This window comes from Convolutriloba macropyga, chromosome 3 (genome assembly GCF_964194025.1).
Source record: "Convolutriloba macropyga chromosome 3, txConMacr16.3, whole genome shotgun sequence".
In the NCBI taxonomy this organism is placed as follows: domain Eukaryota; kingdom Metazoa; phylum Xenacoelomorpha; order Acoela; family Convolutidae; genus Convolutriloba; species Convolutriloba macropyga.
Genome location: NC_134470.1, coordinates 22,844,531 through 22,859,042, shown reverse-complemented (window position 1 = coordinate 22,859,042; position 14,512 = coordinate 22,844,531). Strand labels below are relative to the sequence as shown.

The following is a 14,512-nucleotide window of genomic DNA, read 5'->3' as shown; positions in this document are numbered from 1 at the left end:
TACAGGTTGATTTGTTTGGATCTGGTTTTATCGGATTCCTTTTTCGTTTTGTTGTTTTCTGTTTCTTTTAATTATAGTCATCTATTTTTGCTCGTAATTAATGTTTGCTATTATTTGTTTTTGTGTGTGTCTTGTCCAGTACTCTCATTGATGGCAAGTCTGATCGGCTCTCTAATCCAGCATTATTTTTTCAATTAACTGTTTGCTGAAAGATATGTGATTTTTTGAACTTTTTCTTTCTCTTCCTCATTTGGTAGACTTTTAAACCAAACCGTGGATGGGCGGGGTCGGAACATCATATGCAAATGCACATTTCCGAGCCTCTTTGTTTTCTATTGTATTATTGAATCAAAAGATCAATGAGAATAAAATGGGTATTATGTCACGAAATGTTTTGGCGTGTTGAGTATTTTGGCATTGGGTAACTTTTCATGCAACCCAATTAAAGCTATGCTTATTTGGCAATGGATAGGCGATTGATTTTCCTTTTAATTATAGCTTAGGAATTTTAAGCTGATTGTACCTATATTGCAGTTGCATTGGTTTTTCTTTCTGTTTCGTCATCTCATTTTGACTCTGTATTTTACCTTATTTCATACGCAAAAGCGTGAAAAGTCATTTTCTGCTATCCGATTTTTGCCCATCGGAAGCTGAAATTGCGTGCGTGAGGTCATTTTACAGTTGCCAGTAGCACTAAATGTCAGAATATCTGTGATTATCAAAAAGATGTCTTCTGCGCTCTACAGTTTAACTTTAATTTAACCACGCAAACTCCCATTTAAGTTCAGTAATGTGGAACGTGGAAAAAAAAATAGAGTATACATGATGGAAATTTGAGAGAAACACTATTTGATCTACTTGAAGATATTTTTTTGAAATTTCCGATCTAATTTCATTTTTTAAAATCATTCTTTTGGTTTTGCCAATGCAGTTTTGTAGCTCTTTTCGTCAACAACTGCAAGCAAGCAAATTTTTCGCCGCTGTCTGCAGCCTTGTTTATTTTTTAAAGAATGACGTTTTTCAATGTTTTCTGGAAACTACTTGTAAGTCAACTAAATTAGAACAAATAATAACGTGCCAACAAAAGTTGAATTTTCCATCTAATTGAATCTTAGTAGTTATTTTTTGCAGCCGCCTTCGTTTTGCGAAGGATATGAAAACTGTGCTCAATTTGTTTTTTTTTCAACATTCGGATGTGATACCAATAGCAGGTTTGCTTTCTGTTGTGATACCAATATTGTAAATAATAATGATGTAAAATAATTTTTTTCTGCATATTCGGAGCGGAGCAGCATTAGGTTTTTAGTCTGCAGTCCATTAACAGTGGTTTGTTATCAGCTGTCTTATTCTTTTATTCGGCACATTTCAACCGCTTTTTTGCGTCTGAAATTTAAACGTGGTACCATTATTGCAACCAGGATTGGTCGCGCTAATTGGAACCAGGATTGGCCAGGATGGGTCAACCGGAAGCTATGGTTAATTAAGAGCTCATCCTCACATAGATAGCTTCACTGACGCAGGGAATCGAACTACCAATAAATGTCGTGTGAATCACACAACTTATCTCCTGCTGTCACGCTACATATTAAGATGATTGATTGAATCTAGCCGTAAACGCAAGAATAAAGTAATTTAGAATGTCATGTCTATAGTATTTCAGTGACGTTGGTTCTCTTTTATATAAGAATCTTGGTATTTGGTAAATTCGGTAGCATCGATGGCAGTTTAAAATTATTTCAAAGCAATCAAGAAGGGGAGATGATATGCGTTTATTTTTTTTGTAATATGAAAAAAAATTGAGTTTGATTAGTTTCCGAATTAGCAATGAAATATCATATTATTGCAAATATCAGCTGAAACGAATTGTTTTCTAATTGCTTAATCTCATTTTAACGTCGTCTGGAGTTTCGGTTCAGCTGATAGAAAATGATCCCAAAATGACTCGTTTAAAGTTTACCCTGTCAGATCGAAACGAACTTGCCAGAGTCTCTCGCAATGTAGCTAGTCATTTTCCAAAGCCTTTGTCATCCTGTTTTTTTTTAAAAAATCTTCTAAACGATCTTGCAAAATGACCATGTATTGCAAGAATCTTGCAAGATATCCACCCTATTGGCTTCTTGGAATTTTGTTTAGGTTGAATGCTTTAAGATCTTTCTTTTCGGAATTTTTCAATTGTTTTGTCCAATTTTCAGCTTTCAAGTGAATCGTCCTTTGGTTGCTATGTTAGGGTCGATACGATTCTTTCAGTCGTTTCTTGGGGTTTCCTCTGTTTGTTTCTTTTCGCAGTTTTTCGCCTTTTCGGGGCGTGCAACAATATTGTATCTTAATTTACTGTTGACTTTCCACAATCTGGCGTTTTGGCTTTCTCGACTATTTTTTTCACATCTGTTTGAGTGAAAGCTGCTTCATGCTCATCCGATGTTATTAATGAAGAATGCTGGCCTTCTATTATTTCGATTATATAGTACTGTATAATTTTGATCCTCCTTGTTTTTATGACACTAGTATGACTTTTATTGACTATCATAAAACGGCCTCCATAGCTTCAAAATATAACAGCGTTTAAATATATTACCCTACCGAACGTGATTGAAATAGGAATGTTTGTTACAGAAATTATCGCCAAGTACACCCGAGAGAAACCCAAAATACCTCCAAAGCCGGCCTCTATAACACCAGTGAGAACCATGGAAGACTTACATGCTCTGGAACAGCTGGTCGTCTTGCTTAGGTACTTGTTAGAAAATTTAACATATTGCAGGTGGGTTTACAGCAGTTTATGCCGGTTTTTCTTAGTTTTGAAAGCCTATTTCATAAAAACTACTTTGCTATTGATACTTACTATTTGTGAAGATAAATGTTTCTTGTATGTTCGGACTCTAAAGTACAATAATTAGGTTGTCTATGAGAAGTTGATCTGCTATTTGATAGCAGAAATAATTTTTTGCTACTGTTGAAAATCGTTTATTTTGAACACCTTCATCAGTTTGGATCTCGACAGTATAAAAATGACGGATAAAAATTTAGTACAAGTGTCTATCTATATATGATGTAAATAGCAAGTGTAAATATCAAGAGACGTCAGCTAATGCAATGGATGATTCAGAAATATCGATTGATAACTGTTACCAATATAATAAATTACGAAACGTGTTGCAGGACTGAGTTGTCAGAGGCTAAGAAGCAGCTGAAAGAGAATGAAGTTGTGATTGAGGGTCTAACAAGAGACTTGGCAGGAGCCAACGCCAGACTTAATGACGTTGCTGGTTAGTATAAGTTTTATGTATTTTCCCTACAACGTTTTATCTTAAATGGAGTCAGTGGGAATAGCTAGGCTGTTTGCAAATTAAGTTCCGGTGCATCTAGTTCAAATTCTCACTGTAGAGTAAATTCGTTGTTGGGATTTAAGGACCGAAAATTTAACAGTGGGCTGATTGTTGCAGAATATCCGCCAAATAGACTGTTGATACCCCCTAACTAAAAACACCCAGACCAAAGATAAAAAAGTGAGATTCAAGAAAATGGGAATATGATTTGAAATTCTCTACTTATTTTTATATCAAATTTCAAAATTTAATGTCCTTCAAGTAATTTCGCATTATAACTATCTATCTTAAAAGCATACAGAATGCCTGGACAAATGACGTCACGCACAAGAATTTAGCTCCTGATTGGTAATAGTCACCGAAAAAAGTCGGTTTTTTTATTTCTTGGCGCGTGGTCAAATGGTCACAACAAAAGTCGAGGAAGGCGAATTAAAAAACATTGCTGCATGAATTCCAGAAATTACCCAAAGGCTCGATTTTATCTTTTAACCACCTGATACGTATCAAAACTCCCATTACTACGAAATTGGAGCTAAAATCTGAAAAAATTTGAATACAAAAGTTTGTTCATACACCAATTTTGCACTATACACTATACCTTGAAATAGAGTAAACACGTCGAAAAACCTTGCGCTTTTTTGCTCCTCCTCCTATTTCGTCGAAACCGAAATTACCCAAAATGACTCCCAAAATGAGTCAACAATTGATCCTGATAAAAATTTTTCGCAAAAGAGGAATCGTCTCACTCAAAGTCATACTTGAAAGCCCGAACGAACCAACGGAGAAAAGCTAAATTTGGAAACAATTTGTCAACTTAATCTTGCCCAATTTTTCACACGCTTCGAATGCAAAATATTTTATCGTGTCATAAAGCAATAAATGAGTGGCACTTGGTAGACGAATCAATATTAAGGAGAAACAGGTTGGGGAAAGGAATTAAAAAAGCGAAAATTTTAAATTTATTCACATTTTTGTAAAAAAAAAGGCAAAAAAGTTCACCGAAACTGTGTATTCTAAGAAAAAGAACATAAATGCACAACGGCTATAATAACCAACAATTGAGATAAGAAGAAAATTTTAAAATGTACGCATACCGAATATATAAGCAGAGAAGCTACAAGTTTTGACAACTGGGCTAAAAACTGCTTCGTTTGACTCGAATAACCCTGAGACATTAGAGGAAAGACTCAGAAGGTATCTAAAATAGCAAAATGGCTTTAAAAACATCCCAAAATTGGGTGTAAATGATTGAAAATTGTTCAAAAATCGAGCGAAGTAACGATTCTGCAGTGATCTTAAAAATAATATTTTACATACTAGGAAAACAAATTGGAATCAAAAACAACTAAAAAACTTTGTAACTATAAAATGGCTCTGAGAAATTTGATTTTCAACAAAAAATTCACCGGCATAGAAAAATTTGCTTCCCACGTACTCTATTTGTCTGGTACTCCTTTAAAGGAAAGTCTTTACTCCCTTAAATTTGCTTTTTCAATCTCTCATCTAAATCTTCGAGTACTAGCATCACTAATATTGATTCCTTGCTAATGATTCTCCGTTATTTAGGAAAGTTCAACAATTAGCCCAGGCTCTTAAACAGAGATCACAATAAGTGTTGAAAGTTTATGCAGAATCGAAAAAATGATATATCTTCACACTCATTACGCGACCTTCTGTTGATGCGAATTCAGCGTTATTTGGTACCTACAATGAAGTTGCAATGCAAGTGAATGTTTGGAAACCTCCGTTCTGGCAATTAAATATCTTATGTTTATTTGCTTACTTTGAACCAATGTTTTAACATTACGCACTATGTTAACGAATTTCGAGCTTTTTTATATTGACATAATTTTTTATGTTTATCTTTACTTTCTTATTTTTTTCATTTAATATAGAACTGAGAATAATCATCAAATGCAATCTGAAGAGGAATATTGATACAAAATCCATCAATGTATAGAAAGCAAATTTTTCAAAAGCAAAATATCAAAAGCCATCGGAAGGAATCTGTGCGCAGCGTTAAACTAGTTGTTAAATGTCTTTACCTGGTTTGGAAAACAGTCAATTTTTTGGCTAAGCGTTCAACAAACAATTTTTAATTTTTTGCCTTAAAACACCATTCAAGTTTATCATTTTCCTCGAATTGTTGAAACAATTGTTTGAAAATTTGGTAAGAAACTTTGGAAATTTGAAAAAATATATAAATTGTAAAAATTTTAAGCAAAAAGACTCATTGTTGCGGGCTCAATAAATAACAAATTTTCCTAAGTATCGTAAAAAAAGAATTAGTGGGACAATCTGCAAGTTTGTGATGTTCTTGATAGTCAGGATTTTTTGGTTTGTTAAATCTTTGACCTAATCTAATCTTTGACCTAACCTTATTATAAAACAGTAATGCAATTGATTATTGGTAAAAATTGCAATTTCGCTTCTGTTCAGGCATTTATAGCAGTGAATTCAGAATATTTGTTCCGACCCCTCTTGAGGGGGAAGGAACTATATACTCAGCTGGGTTTTTTTTGTTAAGACAATATAGACCCATCGAAATATTCATGGTGGAGAGTTGTGAGTGCTATCATTAAAAAGCCCGTTCAGCGCATAATATGGATTTTTAAAAGGTTTTTGAATTTCGATTTCTAGAGCGAGTTATCGTGGTTTAAATTTTTGTGAATATTAGACCGATTTGCGTTATTTTAATTCATTTTTTCCGGAATTTTTGCCGAAAATTTTGTCAATTTGCTAAATTATGTAAAAATTGTGGATAATAGTACTGTTGATTTTAATTTTAAAGACAGAAAAGTTTTGTTGACTATTTTGATTTTATTACTATGCTAACATTTTGGCTAGAAATAAGCTTCTTTAGTCCACTTTGATTATAATTGCCGGAAGTACACACCCAAAACGACTAACTCAATCTTCGCAAACAACAAGGAGAGCTAGTCCTACTTCCTCTTCTATTGAGAATTTTCTGGAATTAAAATTTTGCCGTTTTTTGCTAACTTTACTCTTTCATAATAAAAAACGCAGCATATATTTTTGATCTTTTAGCTGAGCAATTATCAAGATCTATATCATTTGAAACAATTGAGTGTTCTTTATGGACAATTAGCAATAGCAAGGCTGGTTTGGTCTAATCTTGGACTGTTACAATGCAAAAATAATTCGGATTGTAATCAGGCGGTCTTTTAAAAATTTGTATTTTGATCTTTTTTATGTTAATTATAGAAAGAACAATTCAAATCGAAGCTCAGTGTTGATAGGTCTAACTGGCTTCATAAGCAGTTTCAAATTAATGTTTTTAGTTTCTTTACTCGAAAGATTTGGGTCGTTTTGACTTCTAAAAATGTTTGAATTTTAAATATACGATAGCTTTTTGAATTTTGCCACTATTTTCTTTTTAATTTGGTCAACTTGTAGCTTAGTGTCAACATAGAAAGCTTGATTCTTCTTCCTCTTCTTTCTACTGAAATGATTGGCTTCATAAGCAGTTTCAAATTAATCTTTTTAGTGTCTTTACTCGAAAGATTTCGGTCGTTTTGACTTATAAAAATGTTTGAATTTTAAATAAACAATAGCTTTTTGAATTTTGCCACTATTTTCCTCTTAATGGTCAACTTGTAGCATAGTGTCAACATAGAAAGCTTGATTATTCTTCCTCGTCTTTCTACTGAAATAAAAGGTATTTTTTAAGTTCTGGTTTTCTGGCTTTGATACTACTAGGTTCCACAATTTTTTTTTTATTTTTAGGCATTGACCAATTTTTCACGTTTTTTTTTCGTTTTGTCACATTATCACATTATTGAAAGTTCACAAATTACCTTGTTGTCGCTCAGAATAGGACACAATTGAACATATAGAATTCTTTAAAGGCATGGATTATGGTTTTAACGGTTTCGGCACCCCGTTCTTGAGGGTTTTAATTGAACTTTTTATATTTGCCTTTAACTGTCGTTTTTAATTTTTCTCTTTAGTGGTATGAAATTTCCTGGATTTTGACAGGTTTCAGTAGCTTGTTATGTAAGAATAAATGAGCCTATATTCTATTTTGAGTTGATAGCTGATGGCTCTCTTGACTTTGATAACTATTGTTTTCAAAAATAAAAAAATTTAACATTTGTTCTTTTTGTCTATTTTTTTACCTTTTCTCGTTTATCACAGGCCAGATTTGAAACTATGGTCTTTTAGGGAAGGTGCAATTGTACAAAATTTAATGGTTTGAAAGACTTCGTTATGAATTTACTGGCTTCGGCACAGGTTTTTCGTCACGCACAAGTCACGCACGTCAAAAATGACGTCACGCACAAGAATTTAGCTCCTGATTGGTAATAGTCACCGAAAAAAGTCGGTTTTTTTATTTCTTGGCGCGTGGTCAAATGGTCGCAACAAAAGTCGAGGAAGGCGAATTAAAAAGCATTGCTGCATGAATTCCAGAAATTACCCAAAGGCTCGATTTTATCTTTTACCCACCTGATACGTATCAAAACTCCAATTACTACAAAATTGGAGCTAAAATCTGAAAAAATTTGAATACAAATGTTTGTTCATACACCAATTTTGCACTATGCACTATACCTTGAAATAGAGTAAACACGTCGGGAAACCTTGCGCTTTTTTGCTCCTCCTATTTCGTCGAAACCGAAATTACCCGAAATGACTCCCAAAATGAGTCAACAATTGATCCTGATAAAAATTTTTCGCAAAAGAGGAATCGTCTCACTCAAAGTCATACTTGAAAGCCCGAACGAACCAACGGAGAAAAGCTAAATTTGGAAACAATTTGTCAACTTAATCTTGCCCATTTTTTCACACGCTTCGAATGCAAAATATTTTATCGTGTCATAAAGCAATAAATGAGTGGCACTTGGTAGACGAATCAATATTAAGGAGAAACAGGTTGGGGAAAGGAATTAAAAAAGCGAAAATTTTAAATTTATTCACATTTTTGTAAAAAAAGAGGCAAAAAGTTCACCGAAACTGTCTATTCTAAGAAAAAGAACATAAATGCACAACGGCTATAATAACCAACAATTGAGATAAGAAGAAAATTTTAAAATGTACGCATACCGAATATATAAGCAGAGAAGCTACAAGTTTTGACAACTGGGCTAAAAACTGCTTCGTTTGACTCGAATAACCCTGAGACATTAGAGGAAAGACTCAGAAGGTATCTAAAATAGCAAAATGGCTTTAAAAAACATCCCAAAATTGGGTGTAAATGATTGAAAATTGTTCAAAAAGCGAGCGAAGTAACGATTCTGCAGTGATCTTAAAAATAATATTTTACATACTAGGAAAACAAATTGGAATCAAAAACAACTAAAAAACTTTGTAACTATAAAATGGCTCTGAGAAATTCGATTTTCAACAAAAAATTCGTCGGCATAGAAAAATTTGCTTCCCACGTACTCTATTTGTCTGGTACTCCTTTAAAGGAAAGTCTTTACTCCCTTAAATTTGCTTTTTCAATCTCTCATCTAAATCTTCGAGTACTAGCATCACTAATATTGATTCCTTGCTAATGATTCTCCGTTATTTAGGAAAGTTCAACAATTAGCCCAGGCTCTTAAACAGAGATCACAATAAGTGTTGAAAGTTTATGCAGAATCGAAAAAATGATGTATCTTCACACTCATTACGCGACCTTCTGTTGATGCGAATTCAGCGTTATTTGGTACCTACAATGAAGTTGCAATGCAAGTGAATGTTTGGAAACCTCCGTTCTGGCAATTAAATATCTTATGTTTATTTGCTTACTTTGAACCAATGTTTTAACATTACGCACTATGTTAACGAATTTCGAGCTTTTTTATATTGACATAATTTTTTATGTTTATCTTTACTTTCTTATTTTTTTCATTTAATATAGAACTGAGAATAATCATCAAATGCCATCTGAAGAGGAATATTGATACAAAATCCATCAATGTATAGAAAGAAAATTTTTCAAAAGCAAAATATCAAAAGCCATCGGAAGGAATCTGTGCGCAGCGTTGAACTAGTTGTTAAATGTCTTTACCTGGTTTGGAAAACAGTCAATTTTTTGGCTAAGCGTTCAACAAACAATTTTTAGTTTTTTGCCTTAAAACACCATTCAAGTTTATCATTATTCCTCGAATTGTTGAAACAATTGTTTGAAATTTTGGTAAGAAAATTTGGAAATTTGAAAAAATATTTTAATTGTAAAAACTTTGAGCAAAAAGACTCATTGTTGCGGGCTCAATAAATAACATATTTTCCTTAGTATCGTAAAAAAAGAATTAGTGGGACAATCTGCAAGTTTGTGATGTTCTTGATAGTCAGGATTTTTTGGTTTGTTAAATCTTTGACCTAATCTAATCTTTGACCTAACCTTATTATAAAACAGTAATGCAATTGATTATTGGTTAAAATTGCAATTTCGCTTCTGTTCAGGCATTTATAGCAGTGAATTCAGAATATTTGTTCCGACCCCTCTTGAGGGGGAAGGAACTATATACTCAGCTGGGTTTTTTTTGTTAAGACAATATAGACCCATCGAAATATTCATGGTGGAGAGTTGTGAGTGCTATCATTAAAAAGCCCGTTCAGCGCATAATATGGATCTTTAAAAGGTTTTTTGAATTTCGATTTCTAGAGCGAGTTATCGTGGTTTAAATTTTTGTGAGTATTAGACCGATTTGCGTTATTTTAATTCATATTTTCCGGAATTTTTGCCGAAAATTTCGTCAATTTGCTAAATTATGTAAAAATTGTGGATAATAGTACTGTTGATTTTATTTTTAAAGACAGAAAAGTTTTGTTGACTATTTTGATTTTATTACTATGCTAACATTTTGGCTAGAAATAAGCTTCTTTAGTCCACTTTGATTTTAATTGCCGGAAGTACACACCCAAAACGACTAACTCAATCTTCGCAAACAACAAGGAGAGCTAGTCCTACTTCCTCTTCTATTGAGAATTTTCTGGAATTAAAATTTTGCCGTTTTTTGCTAACTTTACTCTTTCATAATAGAAAACGCAGCATATATTTTTGATCTTTTAGCTGAGCAATTATCAAGATCTATATCATTTGAAACAATTGAGTGTTCTTTATGGACAATTAGCAATAGCAAGGCTGGTTTGGTCTAATCTTGGACTGTTACAATGCAAAAATAATTCGGATTGTAATCAGGCGGTCTTTTAAAAATTTATATTTTGATCTTTTTTATGTTAATTATAGAAAGAACAATTCAAATCGAAGCTCAGTGTTGATAGGTCTAACTGGCTTCATAAGCAGTTTCAAATTAATGTTTTTAGTTTCTTTACTCGAAAGATTTGGGTCGTTTTGACTTCTAAAAATGTTTGACTTTTAAATATACGATAGCTTTTTGAATTTTGCCACTATTTTCCTTTTAATTTGGTCAACTTGTAGCTTAGTGTCAACATAGAAAGCTTGATTCTTCTTCCTCTTCTTTCTACTGAAATGATTGGCTTCATAAGCAGTTTCAAATTAATCTTTTTAGTGTCTTTACTCGAAAGATTTCGGTCGTTTTGACTTATAAAAATGTTTGAATTTTAAATAAACAATAGCTTTTTGAATTTTGCCACTATTTTCCTCTTAATGGTCAACTTGTAGCATAGTGTCAACATAGAAAGCTTGATTATTCTTCCTCGTCTTTCTACTGAAATAAAAGGTATTTTTTTGCGCGTTAAGTTCTGGTTTTCTGGCTTTGATACTACTAGGTTTCACAATTTTTTTTTTTTGATTTTTAGGCATTGACCAATTTTTCACGTTTTTTTTTTTGGTTTTGTCACATTATCACATTATTGAAAGTTCACAAATTACCTTGTTGTCGCTCAGAATAGGACACAAATGAACCTATAGAAATCTTTAAAGGCATGGATTATGGTTTTAACGGCTTCGGCGCCCCGTTCTTGAAGAGTTTAATTGAACTTTTCATATTTGCTTTAACTGTCGTTTTTAATTTTTCTCTTTAGTTGTATTAAATTTCCTGGATTTTGACAGGTTTCATTAGCTTGTTATGTAAGAATAAATGAGCCTATATTCTATTTTGAGTTGATAGCTGATGGCTCTCTTGACTTTGATAACTATTGTTTTCAAAAATAAAAAAATTTAACATTTGTTCTTTTTGTCTATTTTTTACCTTTTCTCGTTTATCACAGGCCATATTTGAAACTATGGTCTTTTAGGGATGGTGCAATTGTACAAAATGTAATAATGTAATGGTTTCAAAGACTTCGTTATGAATTTACTTGCTTCGGCACAGGTTTTTCGCAAAAAAAAGTAAGCTAGTTTTTAATTGTTGTCTAAATTTGACGTTCTTTTTGTAGACGTAAGACATAATCTGATTAATTACAGGTCCCAAGCGCTTTTTTGAACAAATAAACGAATCTTATAAATTAGTTCATATTGTAGCTAATGGCTTTCATTACTTGGAAAATAATTGTTTTCGAAAAATACAAAAGTATTATTTAATTTTGCCCCTCTTTTCATTTTTGTAGATTTAATACCTATTCTCATTAAAGAGAGCTCGAATATCACCTTTTTGACGTTCGAGGAAGGCAGTTTTGAACATATTTTGTGGTACAAAATATGCCTTTACGGCTTCGACAGCGTTTTCTCGCAACTTTTAATTGAATTTTTGTTTGTAGCCTCTATTTGTTGTTCTTTTTGTAACCGCATAAAATTTTGAATGAAGACAAGTCTTAATGCCCTCCTATAGAGGCGTATGTGATCATGAACAGGTTTGATGTTTTCAATTGCTGTATAATGGTTTTCATTACTTTAAGGGGCGAAAAAAGGGGCAAAATTATAATGGCTTTCTTACAAACTATTTGTTTTTAAAAATTTGAGCCAATTTTTTAACTTTGCTGTTTTTTTGTTCTTTTTTGTCTAATTGTTACCGAGCGTTATTATGGTGTGGTCCCATATATTTTCTAGTGAACTAAAAGTTGTTTTTGTTTAGTTTCAGTTTTATCTGACGCTATTTCGACCTTGCTAATCTGTTTTTTTTTAAATGGACATAAACTTTGGATGTAATTAATGTTTTTTTGTTGTTTAATTTTGTTGTTCGTCCTGACTTGCTTTCTTTATAATGGCTGATCTCATCAATCTAATGCCGCATTTTTCACTCCACTGAGTTATCTGCGTTGGAGGCTATCTTTTTGTTCATACACTTTTTTTCGAAAATTAGTTGAATTTTTGGGGATTTTCTATCTGTTACTCATTCGGTAGACATTTATGCCAAAAATTCAGATGAACGGGGTCGGTAGTTTATGTGCAAACGCACATTACCGAGCCTCCTTGTTTACTTAAAAATGGGTGCGATCAAATACAGCAGCATCTATTCATCGCTTTTAAAATTTTAAACAACAGAAACTTTCCGACAGTTCTTATTTTTTAATGTGAACCTGATGCTCTGAGAAATGTTTTCTTCTTTTTTTGCTGTAAACGAATTCGTTCTTTTGTCACCTTTTGTGAGCAAGCTAATGCGATATTTTCAGTTGATAATGATTTTTGTAGCCTGGTATGTGGTGGAAATAGCCTTTGTATGTAATGACTACATACCACTATAAAGGTCTAAAGGGAAATGGGGAGGTAGGAAACATTTCTTTGCTCTATTTCAATGACAAATTTTTCTTGAGCAATTACGTCAGTAATTGTTAAAATTACAGTGTTGAAAATACCTCAAAAAGATATGAAGTTGATCAATTTTACCAAATTAAATGAAGTTTTTAAACTGTGGAAGAGAATCTTGAAACAAAAGAGACTCATGATTTGCAGCACAATTTTTGAGTGCCATCATCTGGCGTAGAGGTACAACATCTGGGATATTTTTCAAAAAATTGAAAAAAAATTTTAGTCTTTTTGATACGACTCACGACTTAGTGGTGGCCATATATCGATTGGCCAAAATTGATTAAAAAAAAAACAACCATTTTGAGACTGGAATGGGGGTCGATACATAAAACTCATTTGAACATATGAATCATTCTAACTAATATGGATCCAAATGAAAGACAGCTTAGCATACAATTCCTATTAATATGGAAAATTATTACCCTAATTTCAAACAGGTTTTTATAAGAGTAGGTGTGCTATAGGTGAACTTAGTGAATCTCAGAAGGAGGAAGTCGAGAGGAGTCAGGCTCTGGTAAGAGATCTGGAAGTGCAGCTGGCATCCATCAAAGTGCAAGTGGACAAGGGGCTGAGTGAGAGGGACGCCATGGCCAAGGAGAACGACCAGTTCAAACAAGATCTCATGTCAGTTCAGTTTCTTTCTTTCCATACTCTTTTCAGCTTACTTTTAACCTACAGTGGTTTTGTTTTAACTGTTTTTCACCCTTAGAAAGTCCCCAGAGTGTTTATTTACCAGAAAAAAATTAATTGTTTTTTAAAGTTTTTTTAATAGCCGCCCTCATCTTCTCAGCCGGCTATTATAGCGCTCCTATTTTTTTTACAATTCAAAGAATTTGAATTGTATTGGGGCGCTGTCTTTTTTTTTAAGGTCTGTTCACACATTTTCATGATTTTTGAAGTCAAATTGGAGTAGTGATTTTGGTCACGCCGAAACAGGAAATGGAGCGAAAAAGCGAGTGGTTTTGCGGCGTGAAATTTTTTCGCTCTAATTTTAAAGTAGAGTAAGAATACGGTGTTTGAACAAAAATTCGCTTTATCGGTAGTGGTTTTTTGTTCACATGCGGCAATTTCACTTTGATTTTTACTGTTTTTTCGATTTTTTGAATCGGATTTTTTTTAAATGGTTTTTCCAAACCATTCATAGTCCGTTCTAGGTCTAGTTTTCTGTTTAGTCAATGAAAATTCTTTGAATTGTACGTCAGGACTTGTCCTGCTATGTTTTTTTTACTTCGTCGAATAAAAAAATTTTCGCTTTACCTCATTTTGCCGCTTTTTCAACATTTTGCGTGATATCTTTTTAACTTCTCTGTGCTAGTTTCTCTTTTCTCTCATTCTGCTGATTTTGAACATCAGTTGCTCAGCAAAGCAATTCGAAATGAACAGAGTCAGTATAGAAAATTGAAGGCAGAAAATTGAAACAGCATAAACCCATAAAGCCCAATTTTAGATGCCCGCTATTTGAACGTCGTTCCTATAAGTCTTAGTTACCATCTCTAATGCTTATTGGTATTGATAGTAGCCCCTGTAGCCTCTCTCTAAGAAACAGAAGTACGTTATGTTCAACTAC

The 14,512-nt window shown here is 33.0% G+C and overlaps 2 protein-coding genes across 3 annotated transcripts in view; one reads left to right on the top strand and one right to left on the bottom strand.

The window, feature by feature from the left end:
* Positions 1 to 14,512, bottom strand: part of LOC142336073 (uncharacterized) — a 482,576-nt gene that overhangs the window by 170,016 nt on the left and 298,048 nt on the right. The gene's annotated exons all lie outside the window — the stretch shown is intronic.
* LOC142336070 (uncharacterized) overlaps positions 1 to 14,512 on the top strand; it is a 114,079-nt gene that overhangs the window by 49,187 nt on the left and 50,380 nt on the right. For both annotated transcript variants that reach the window (XR_012758886.1, XM_075384582.1), the window contains exons 16-18: positions 2,614 to 2,731; positions 3,160 to 3,266; positions 13,410 to 13,569. Coding sequence is in view for 1 of the 2 variants with exons in the window: in XM_075384582.1 (XP_075240697.1) it covers positions 2,614 to 2,731; positions 3,160 to 3,266; positions 13,410 to 13,569 (385 nt within the window). In the remaining variant the exon portion in view is untranslated. The remainder of the gene's footprint in view (positions 1 to 2,613; positions 2,732 to 3,159; positions 3,267 to 13,409; positions 13,570 to 14,512) is intronic.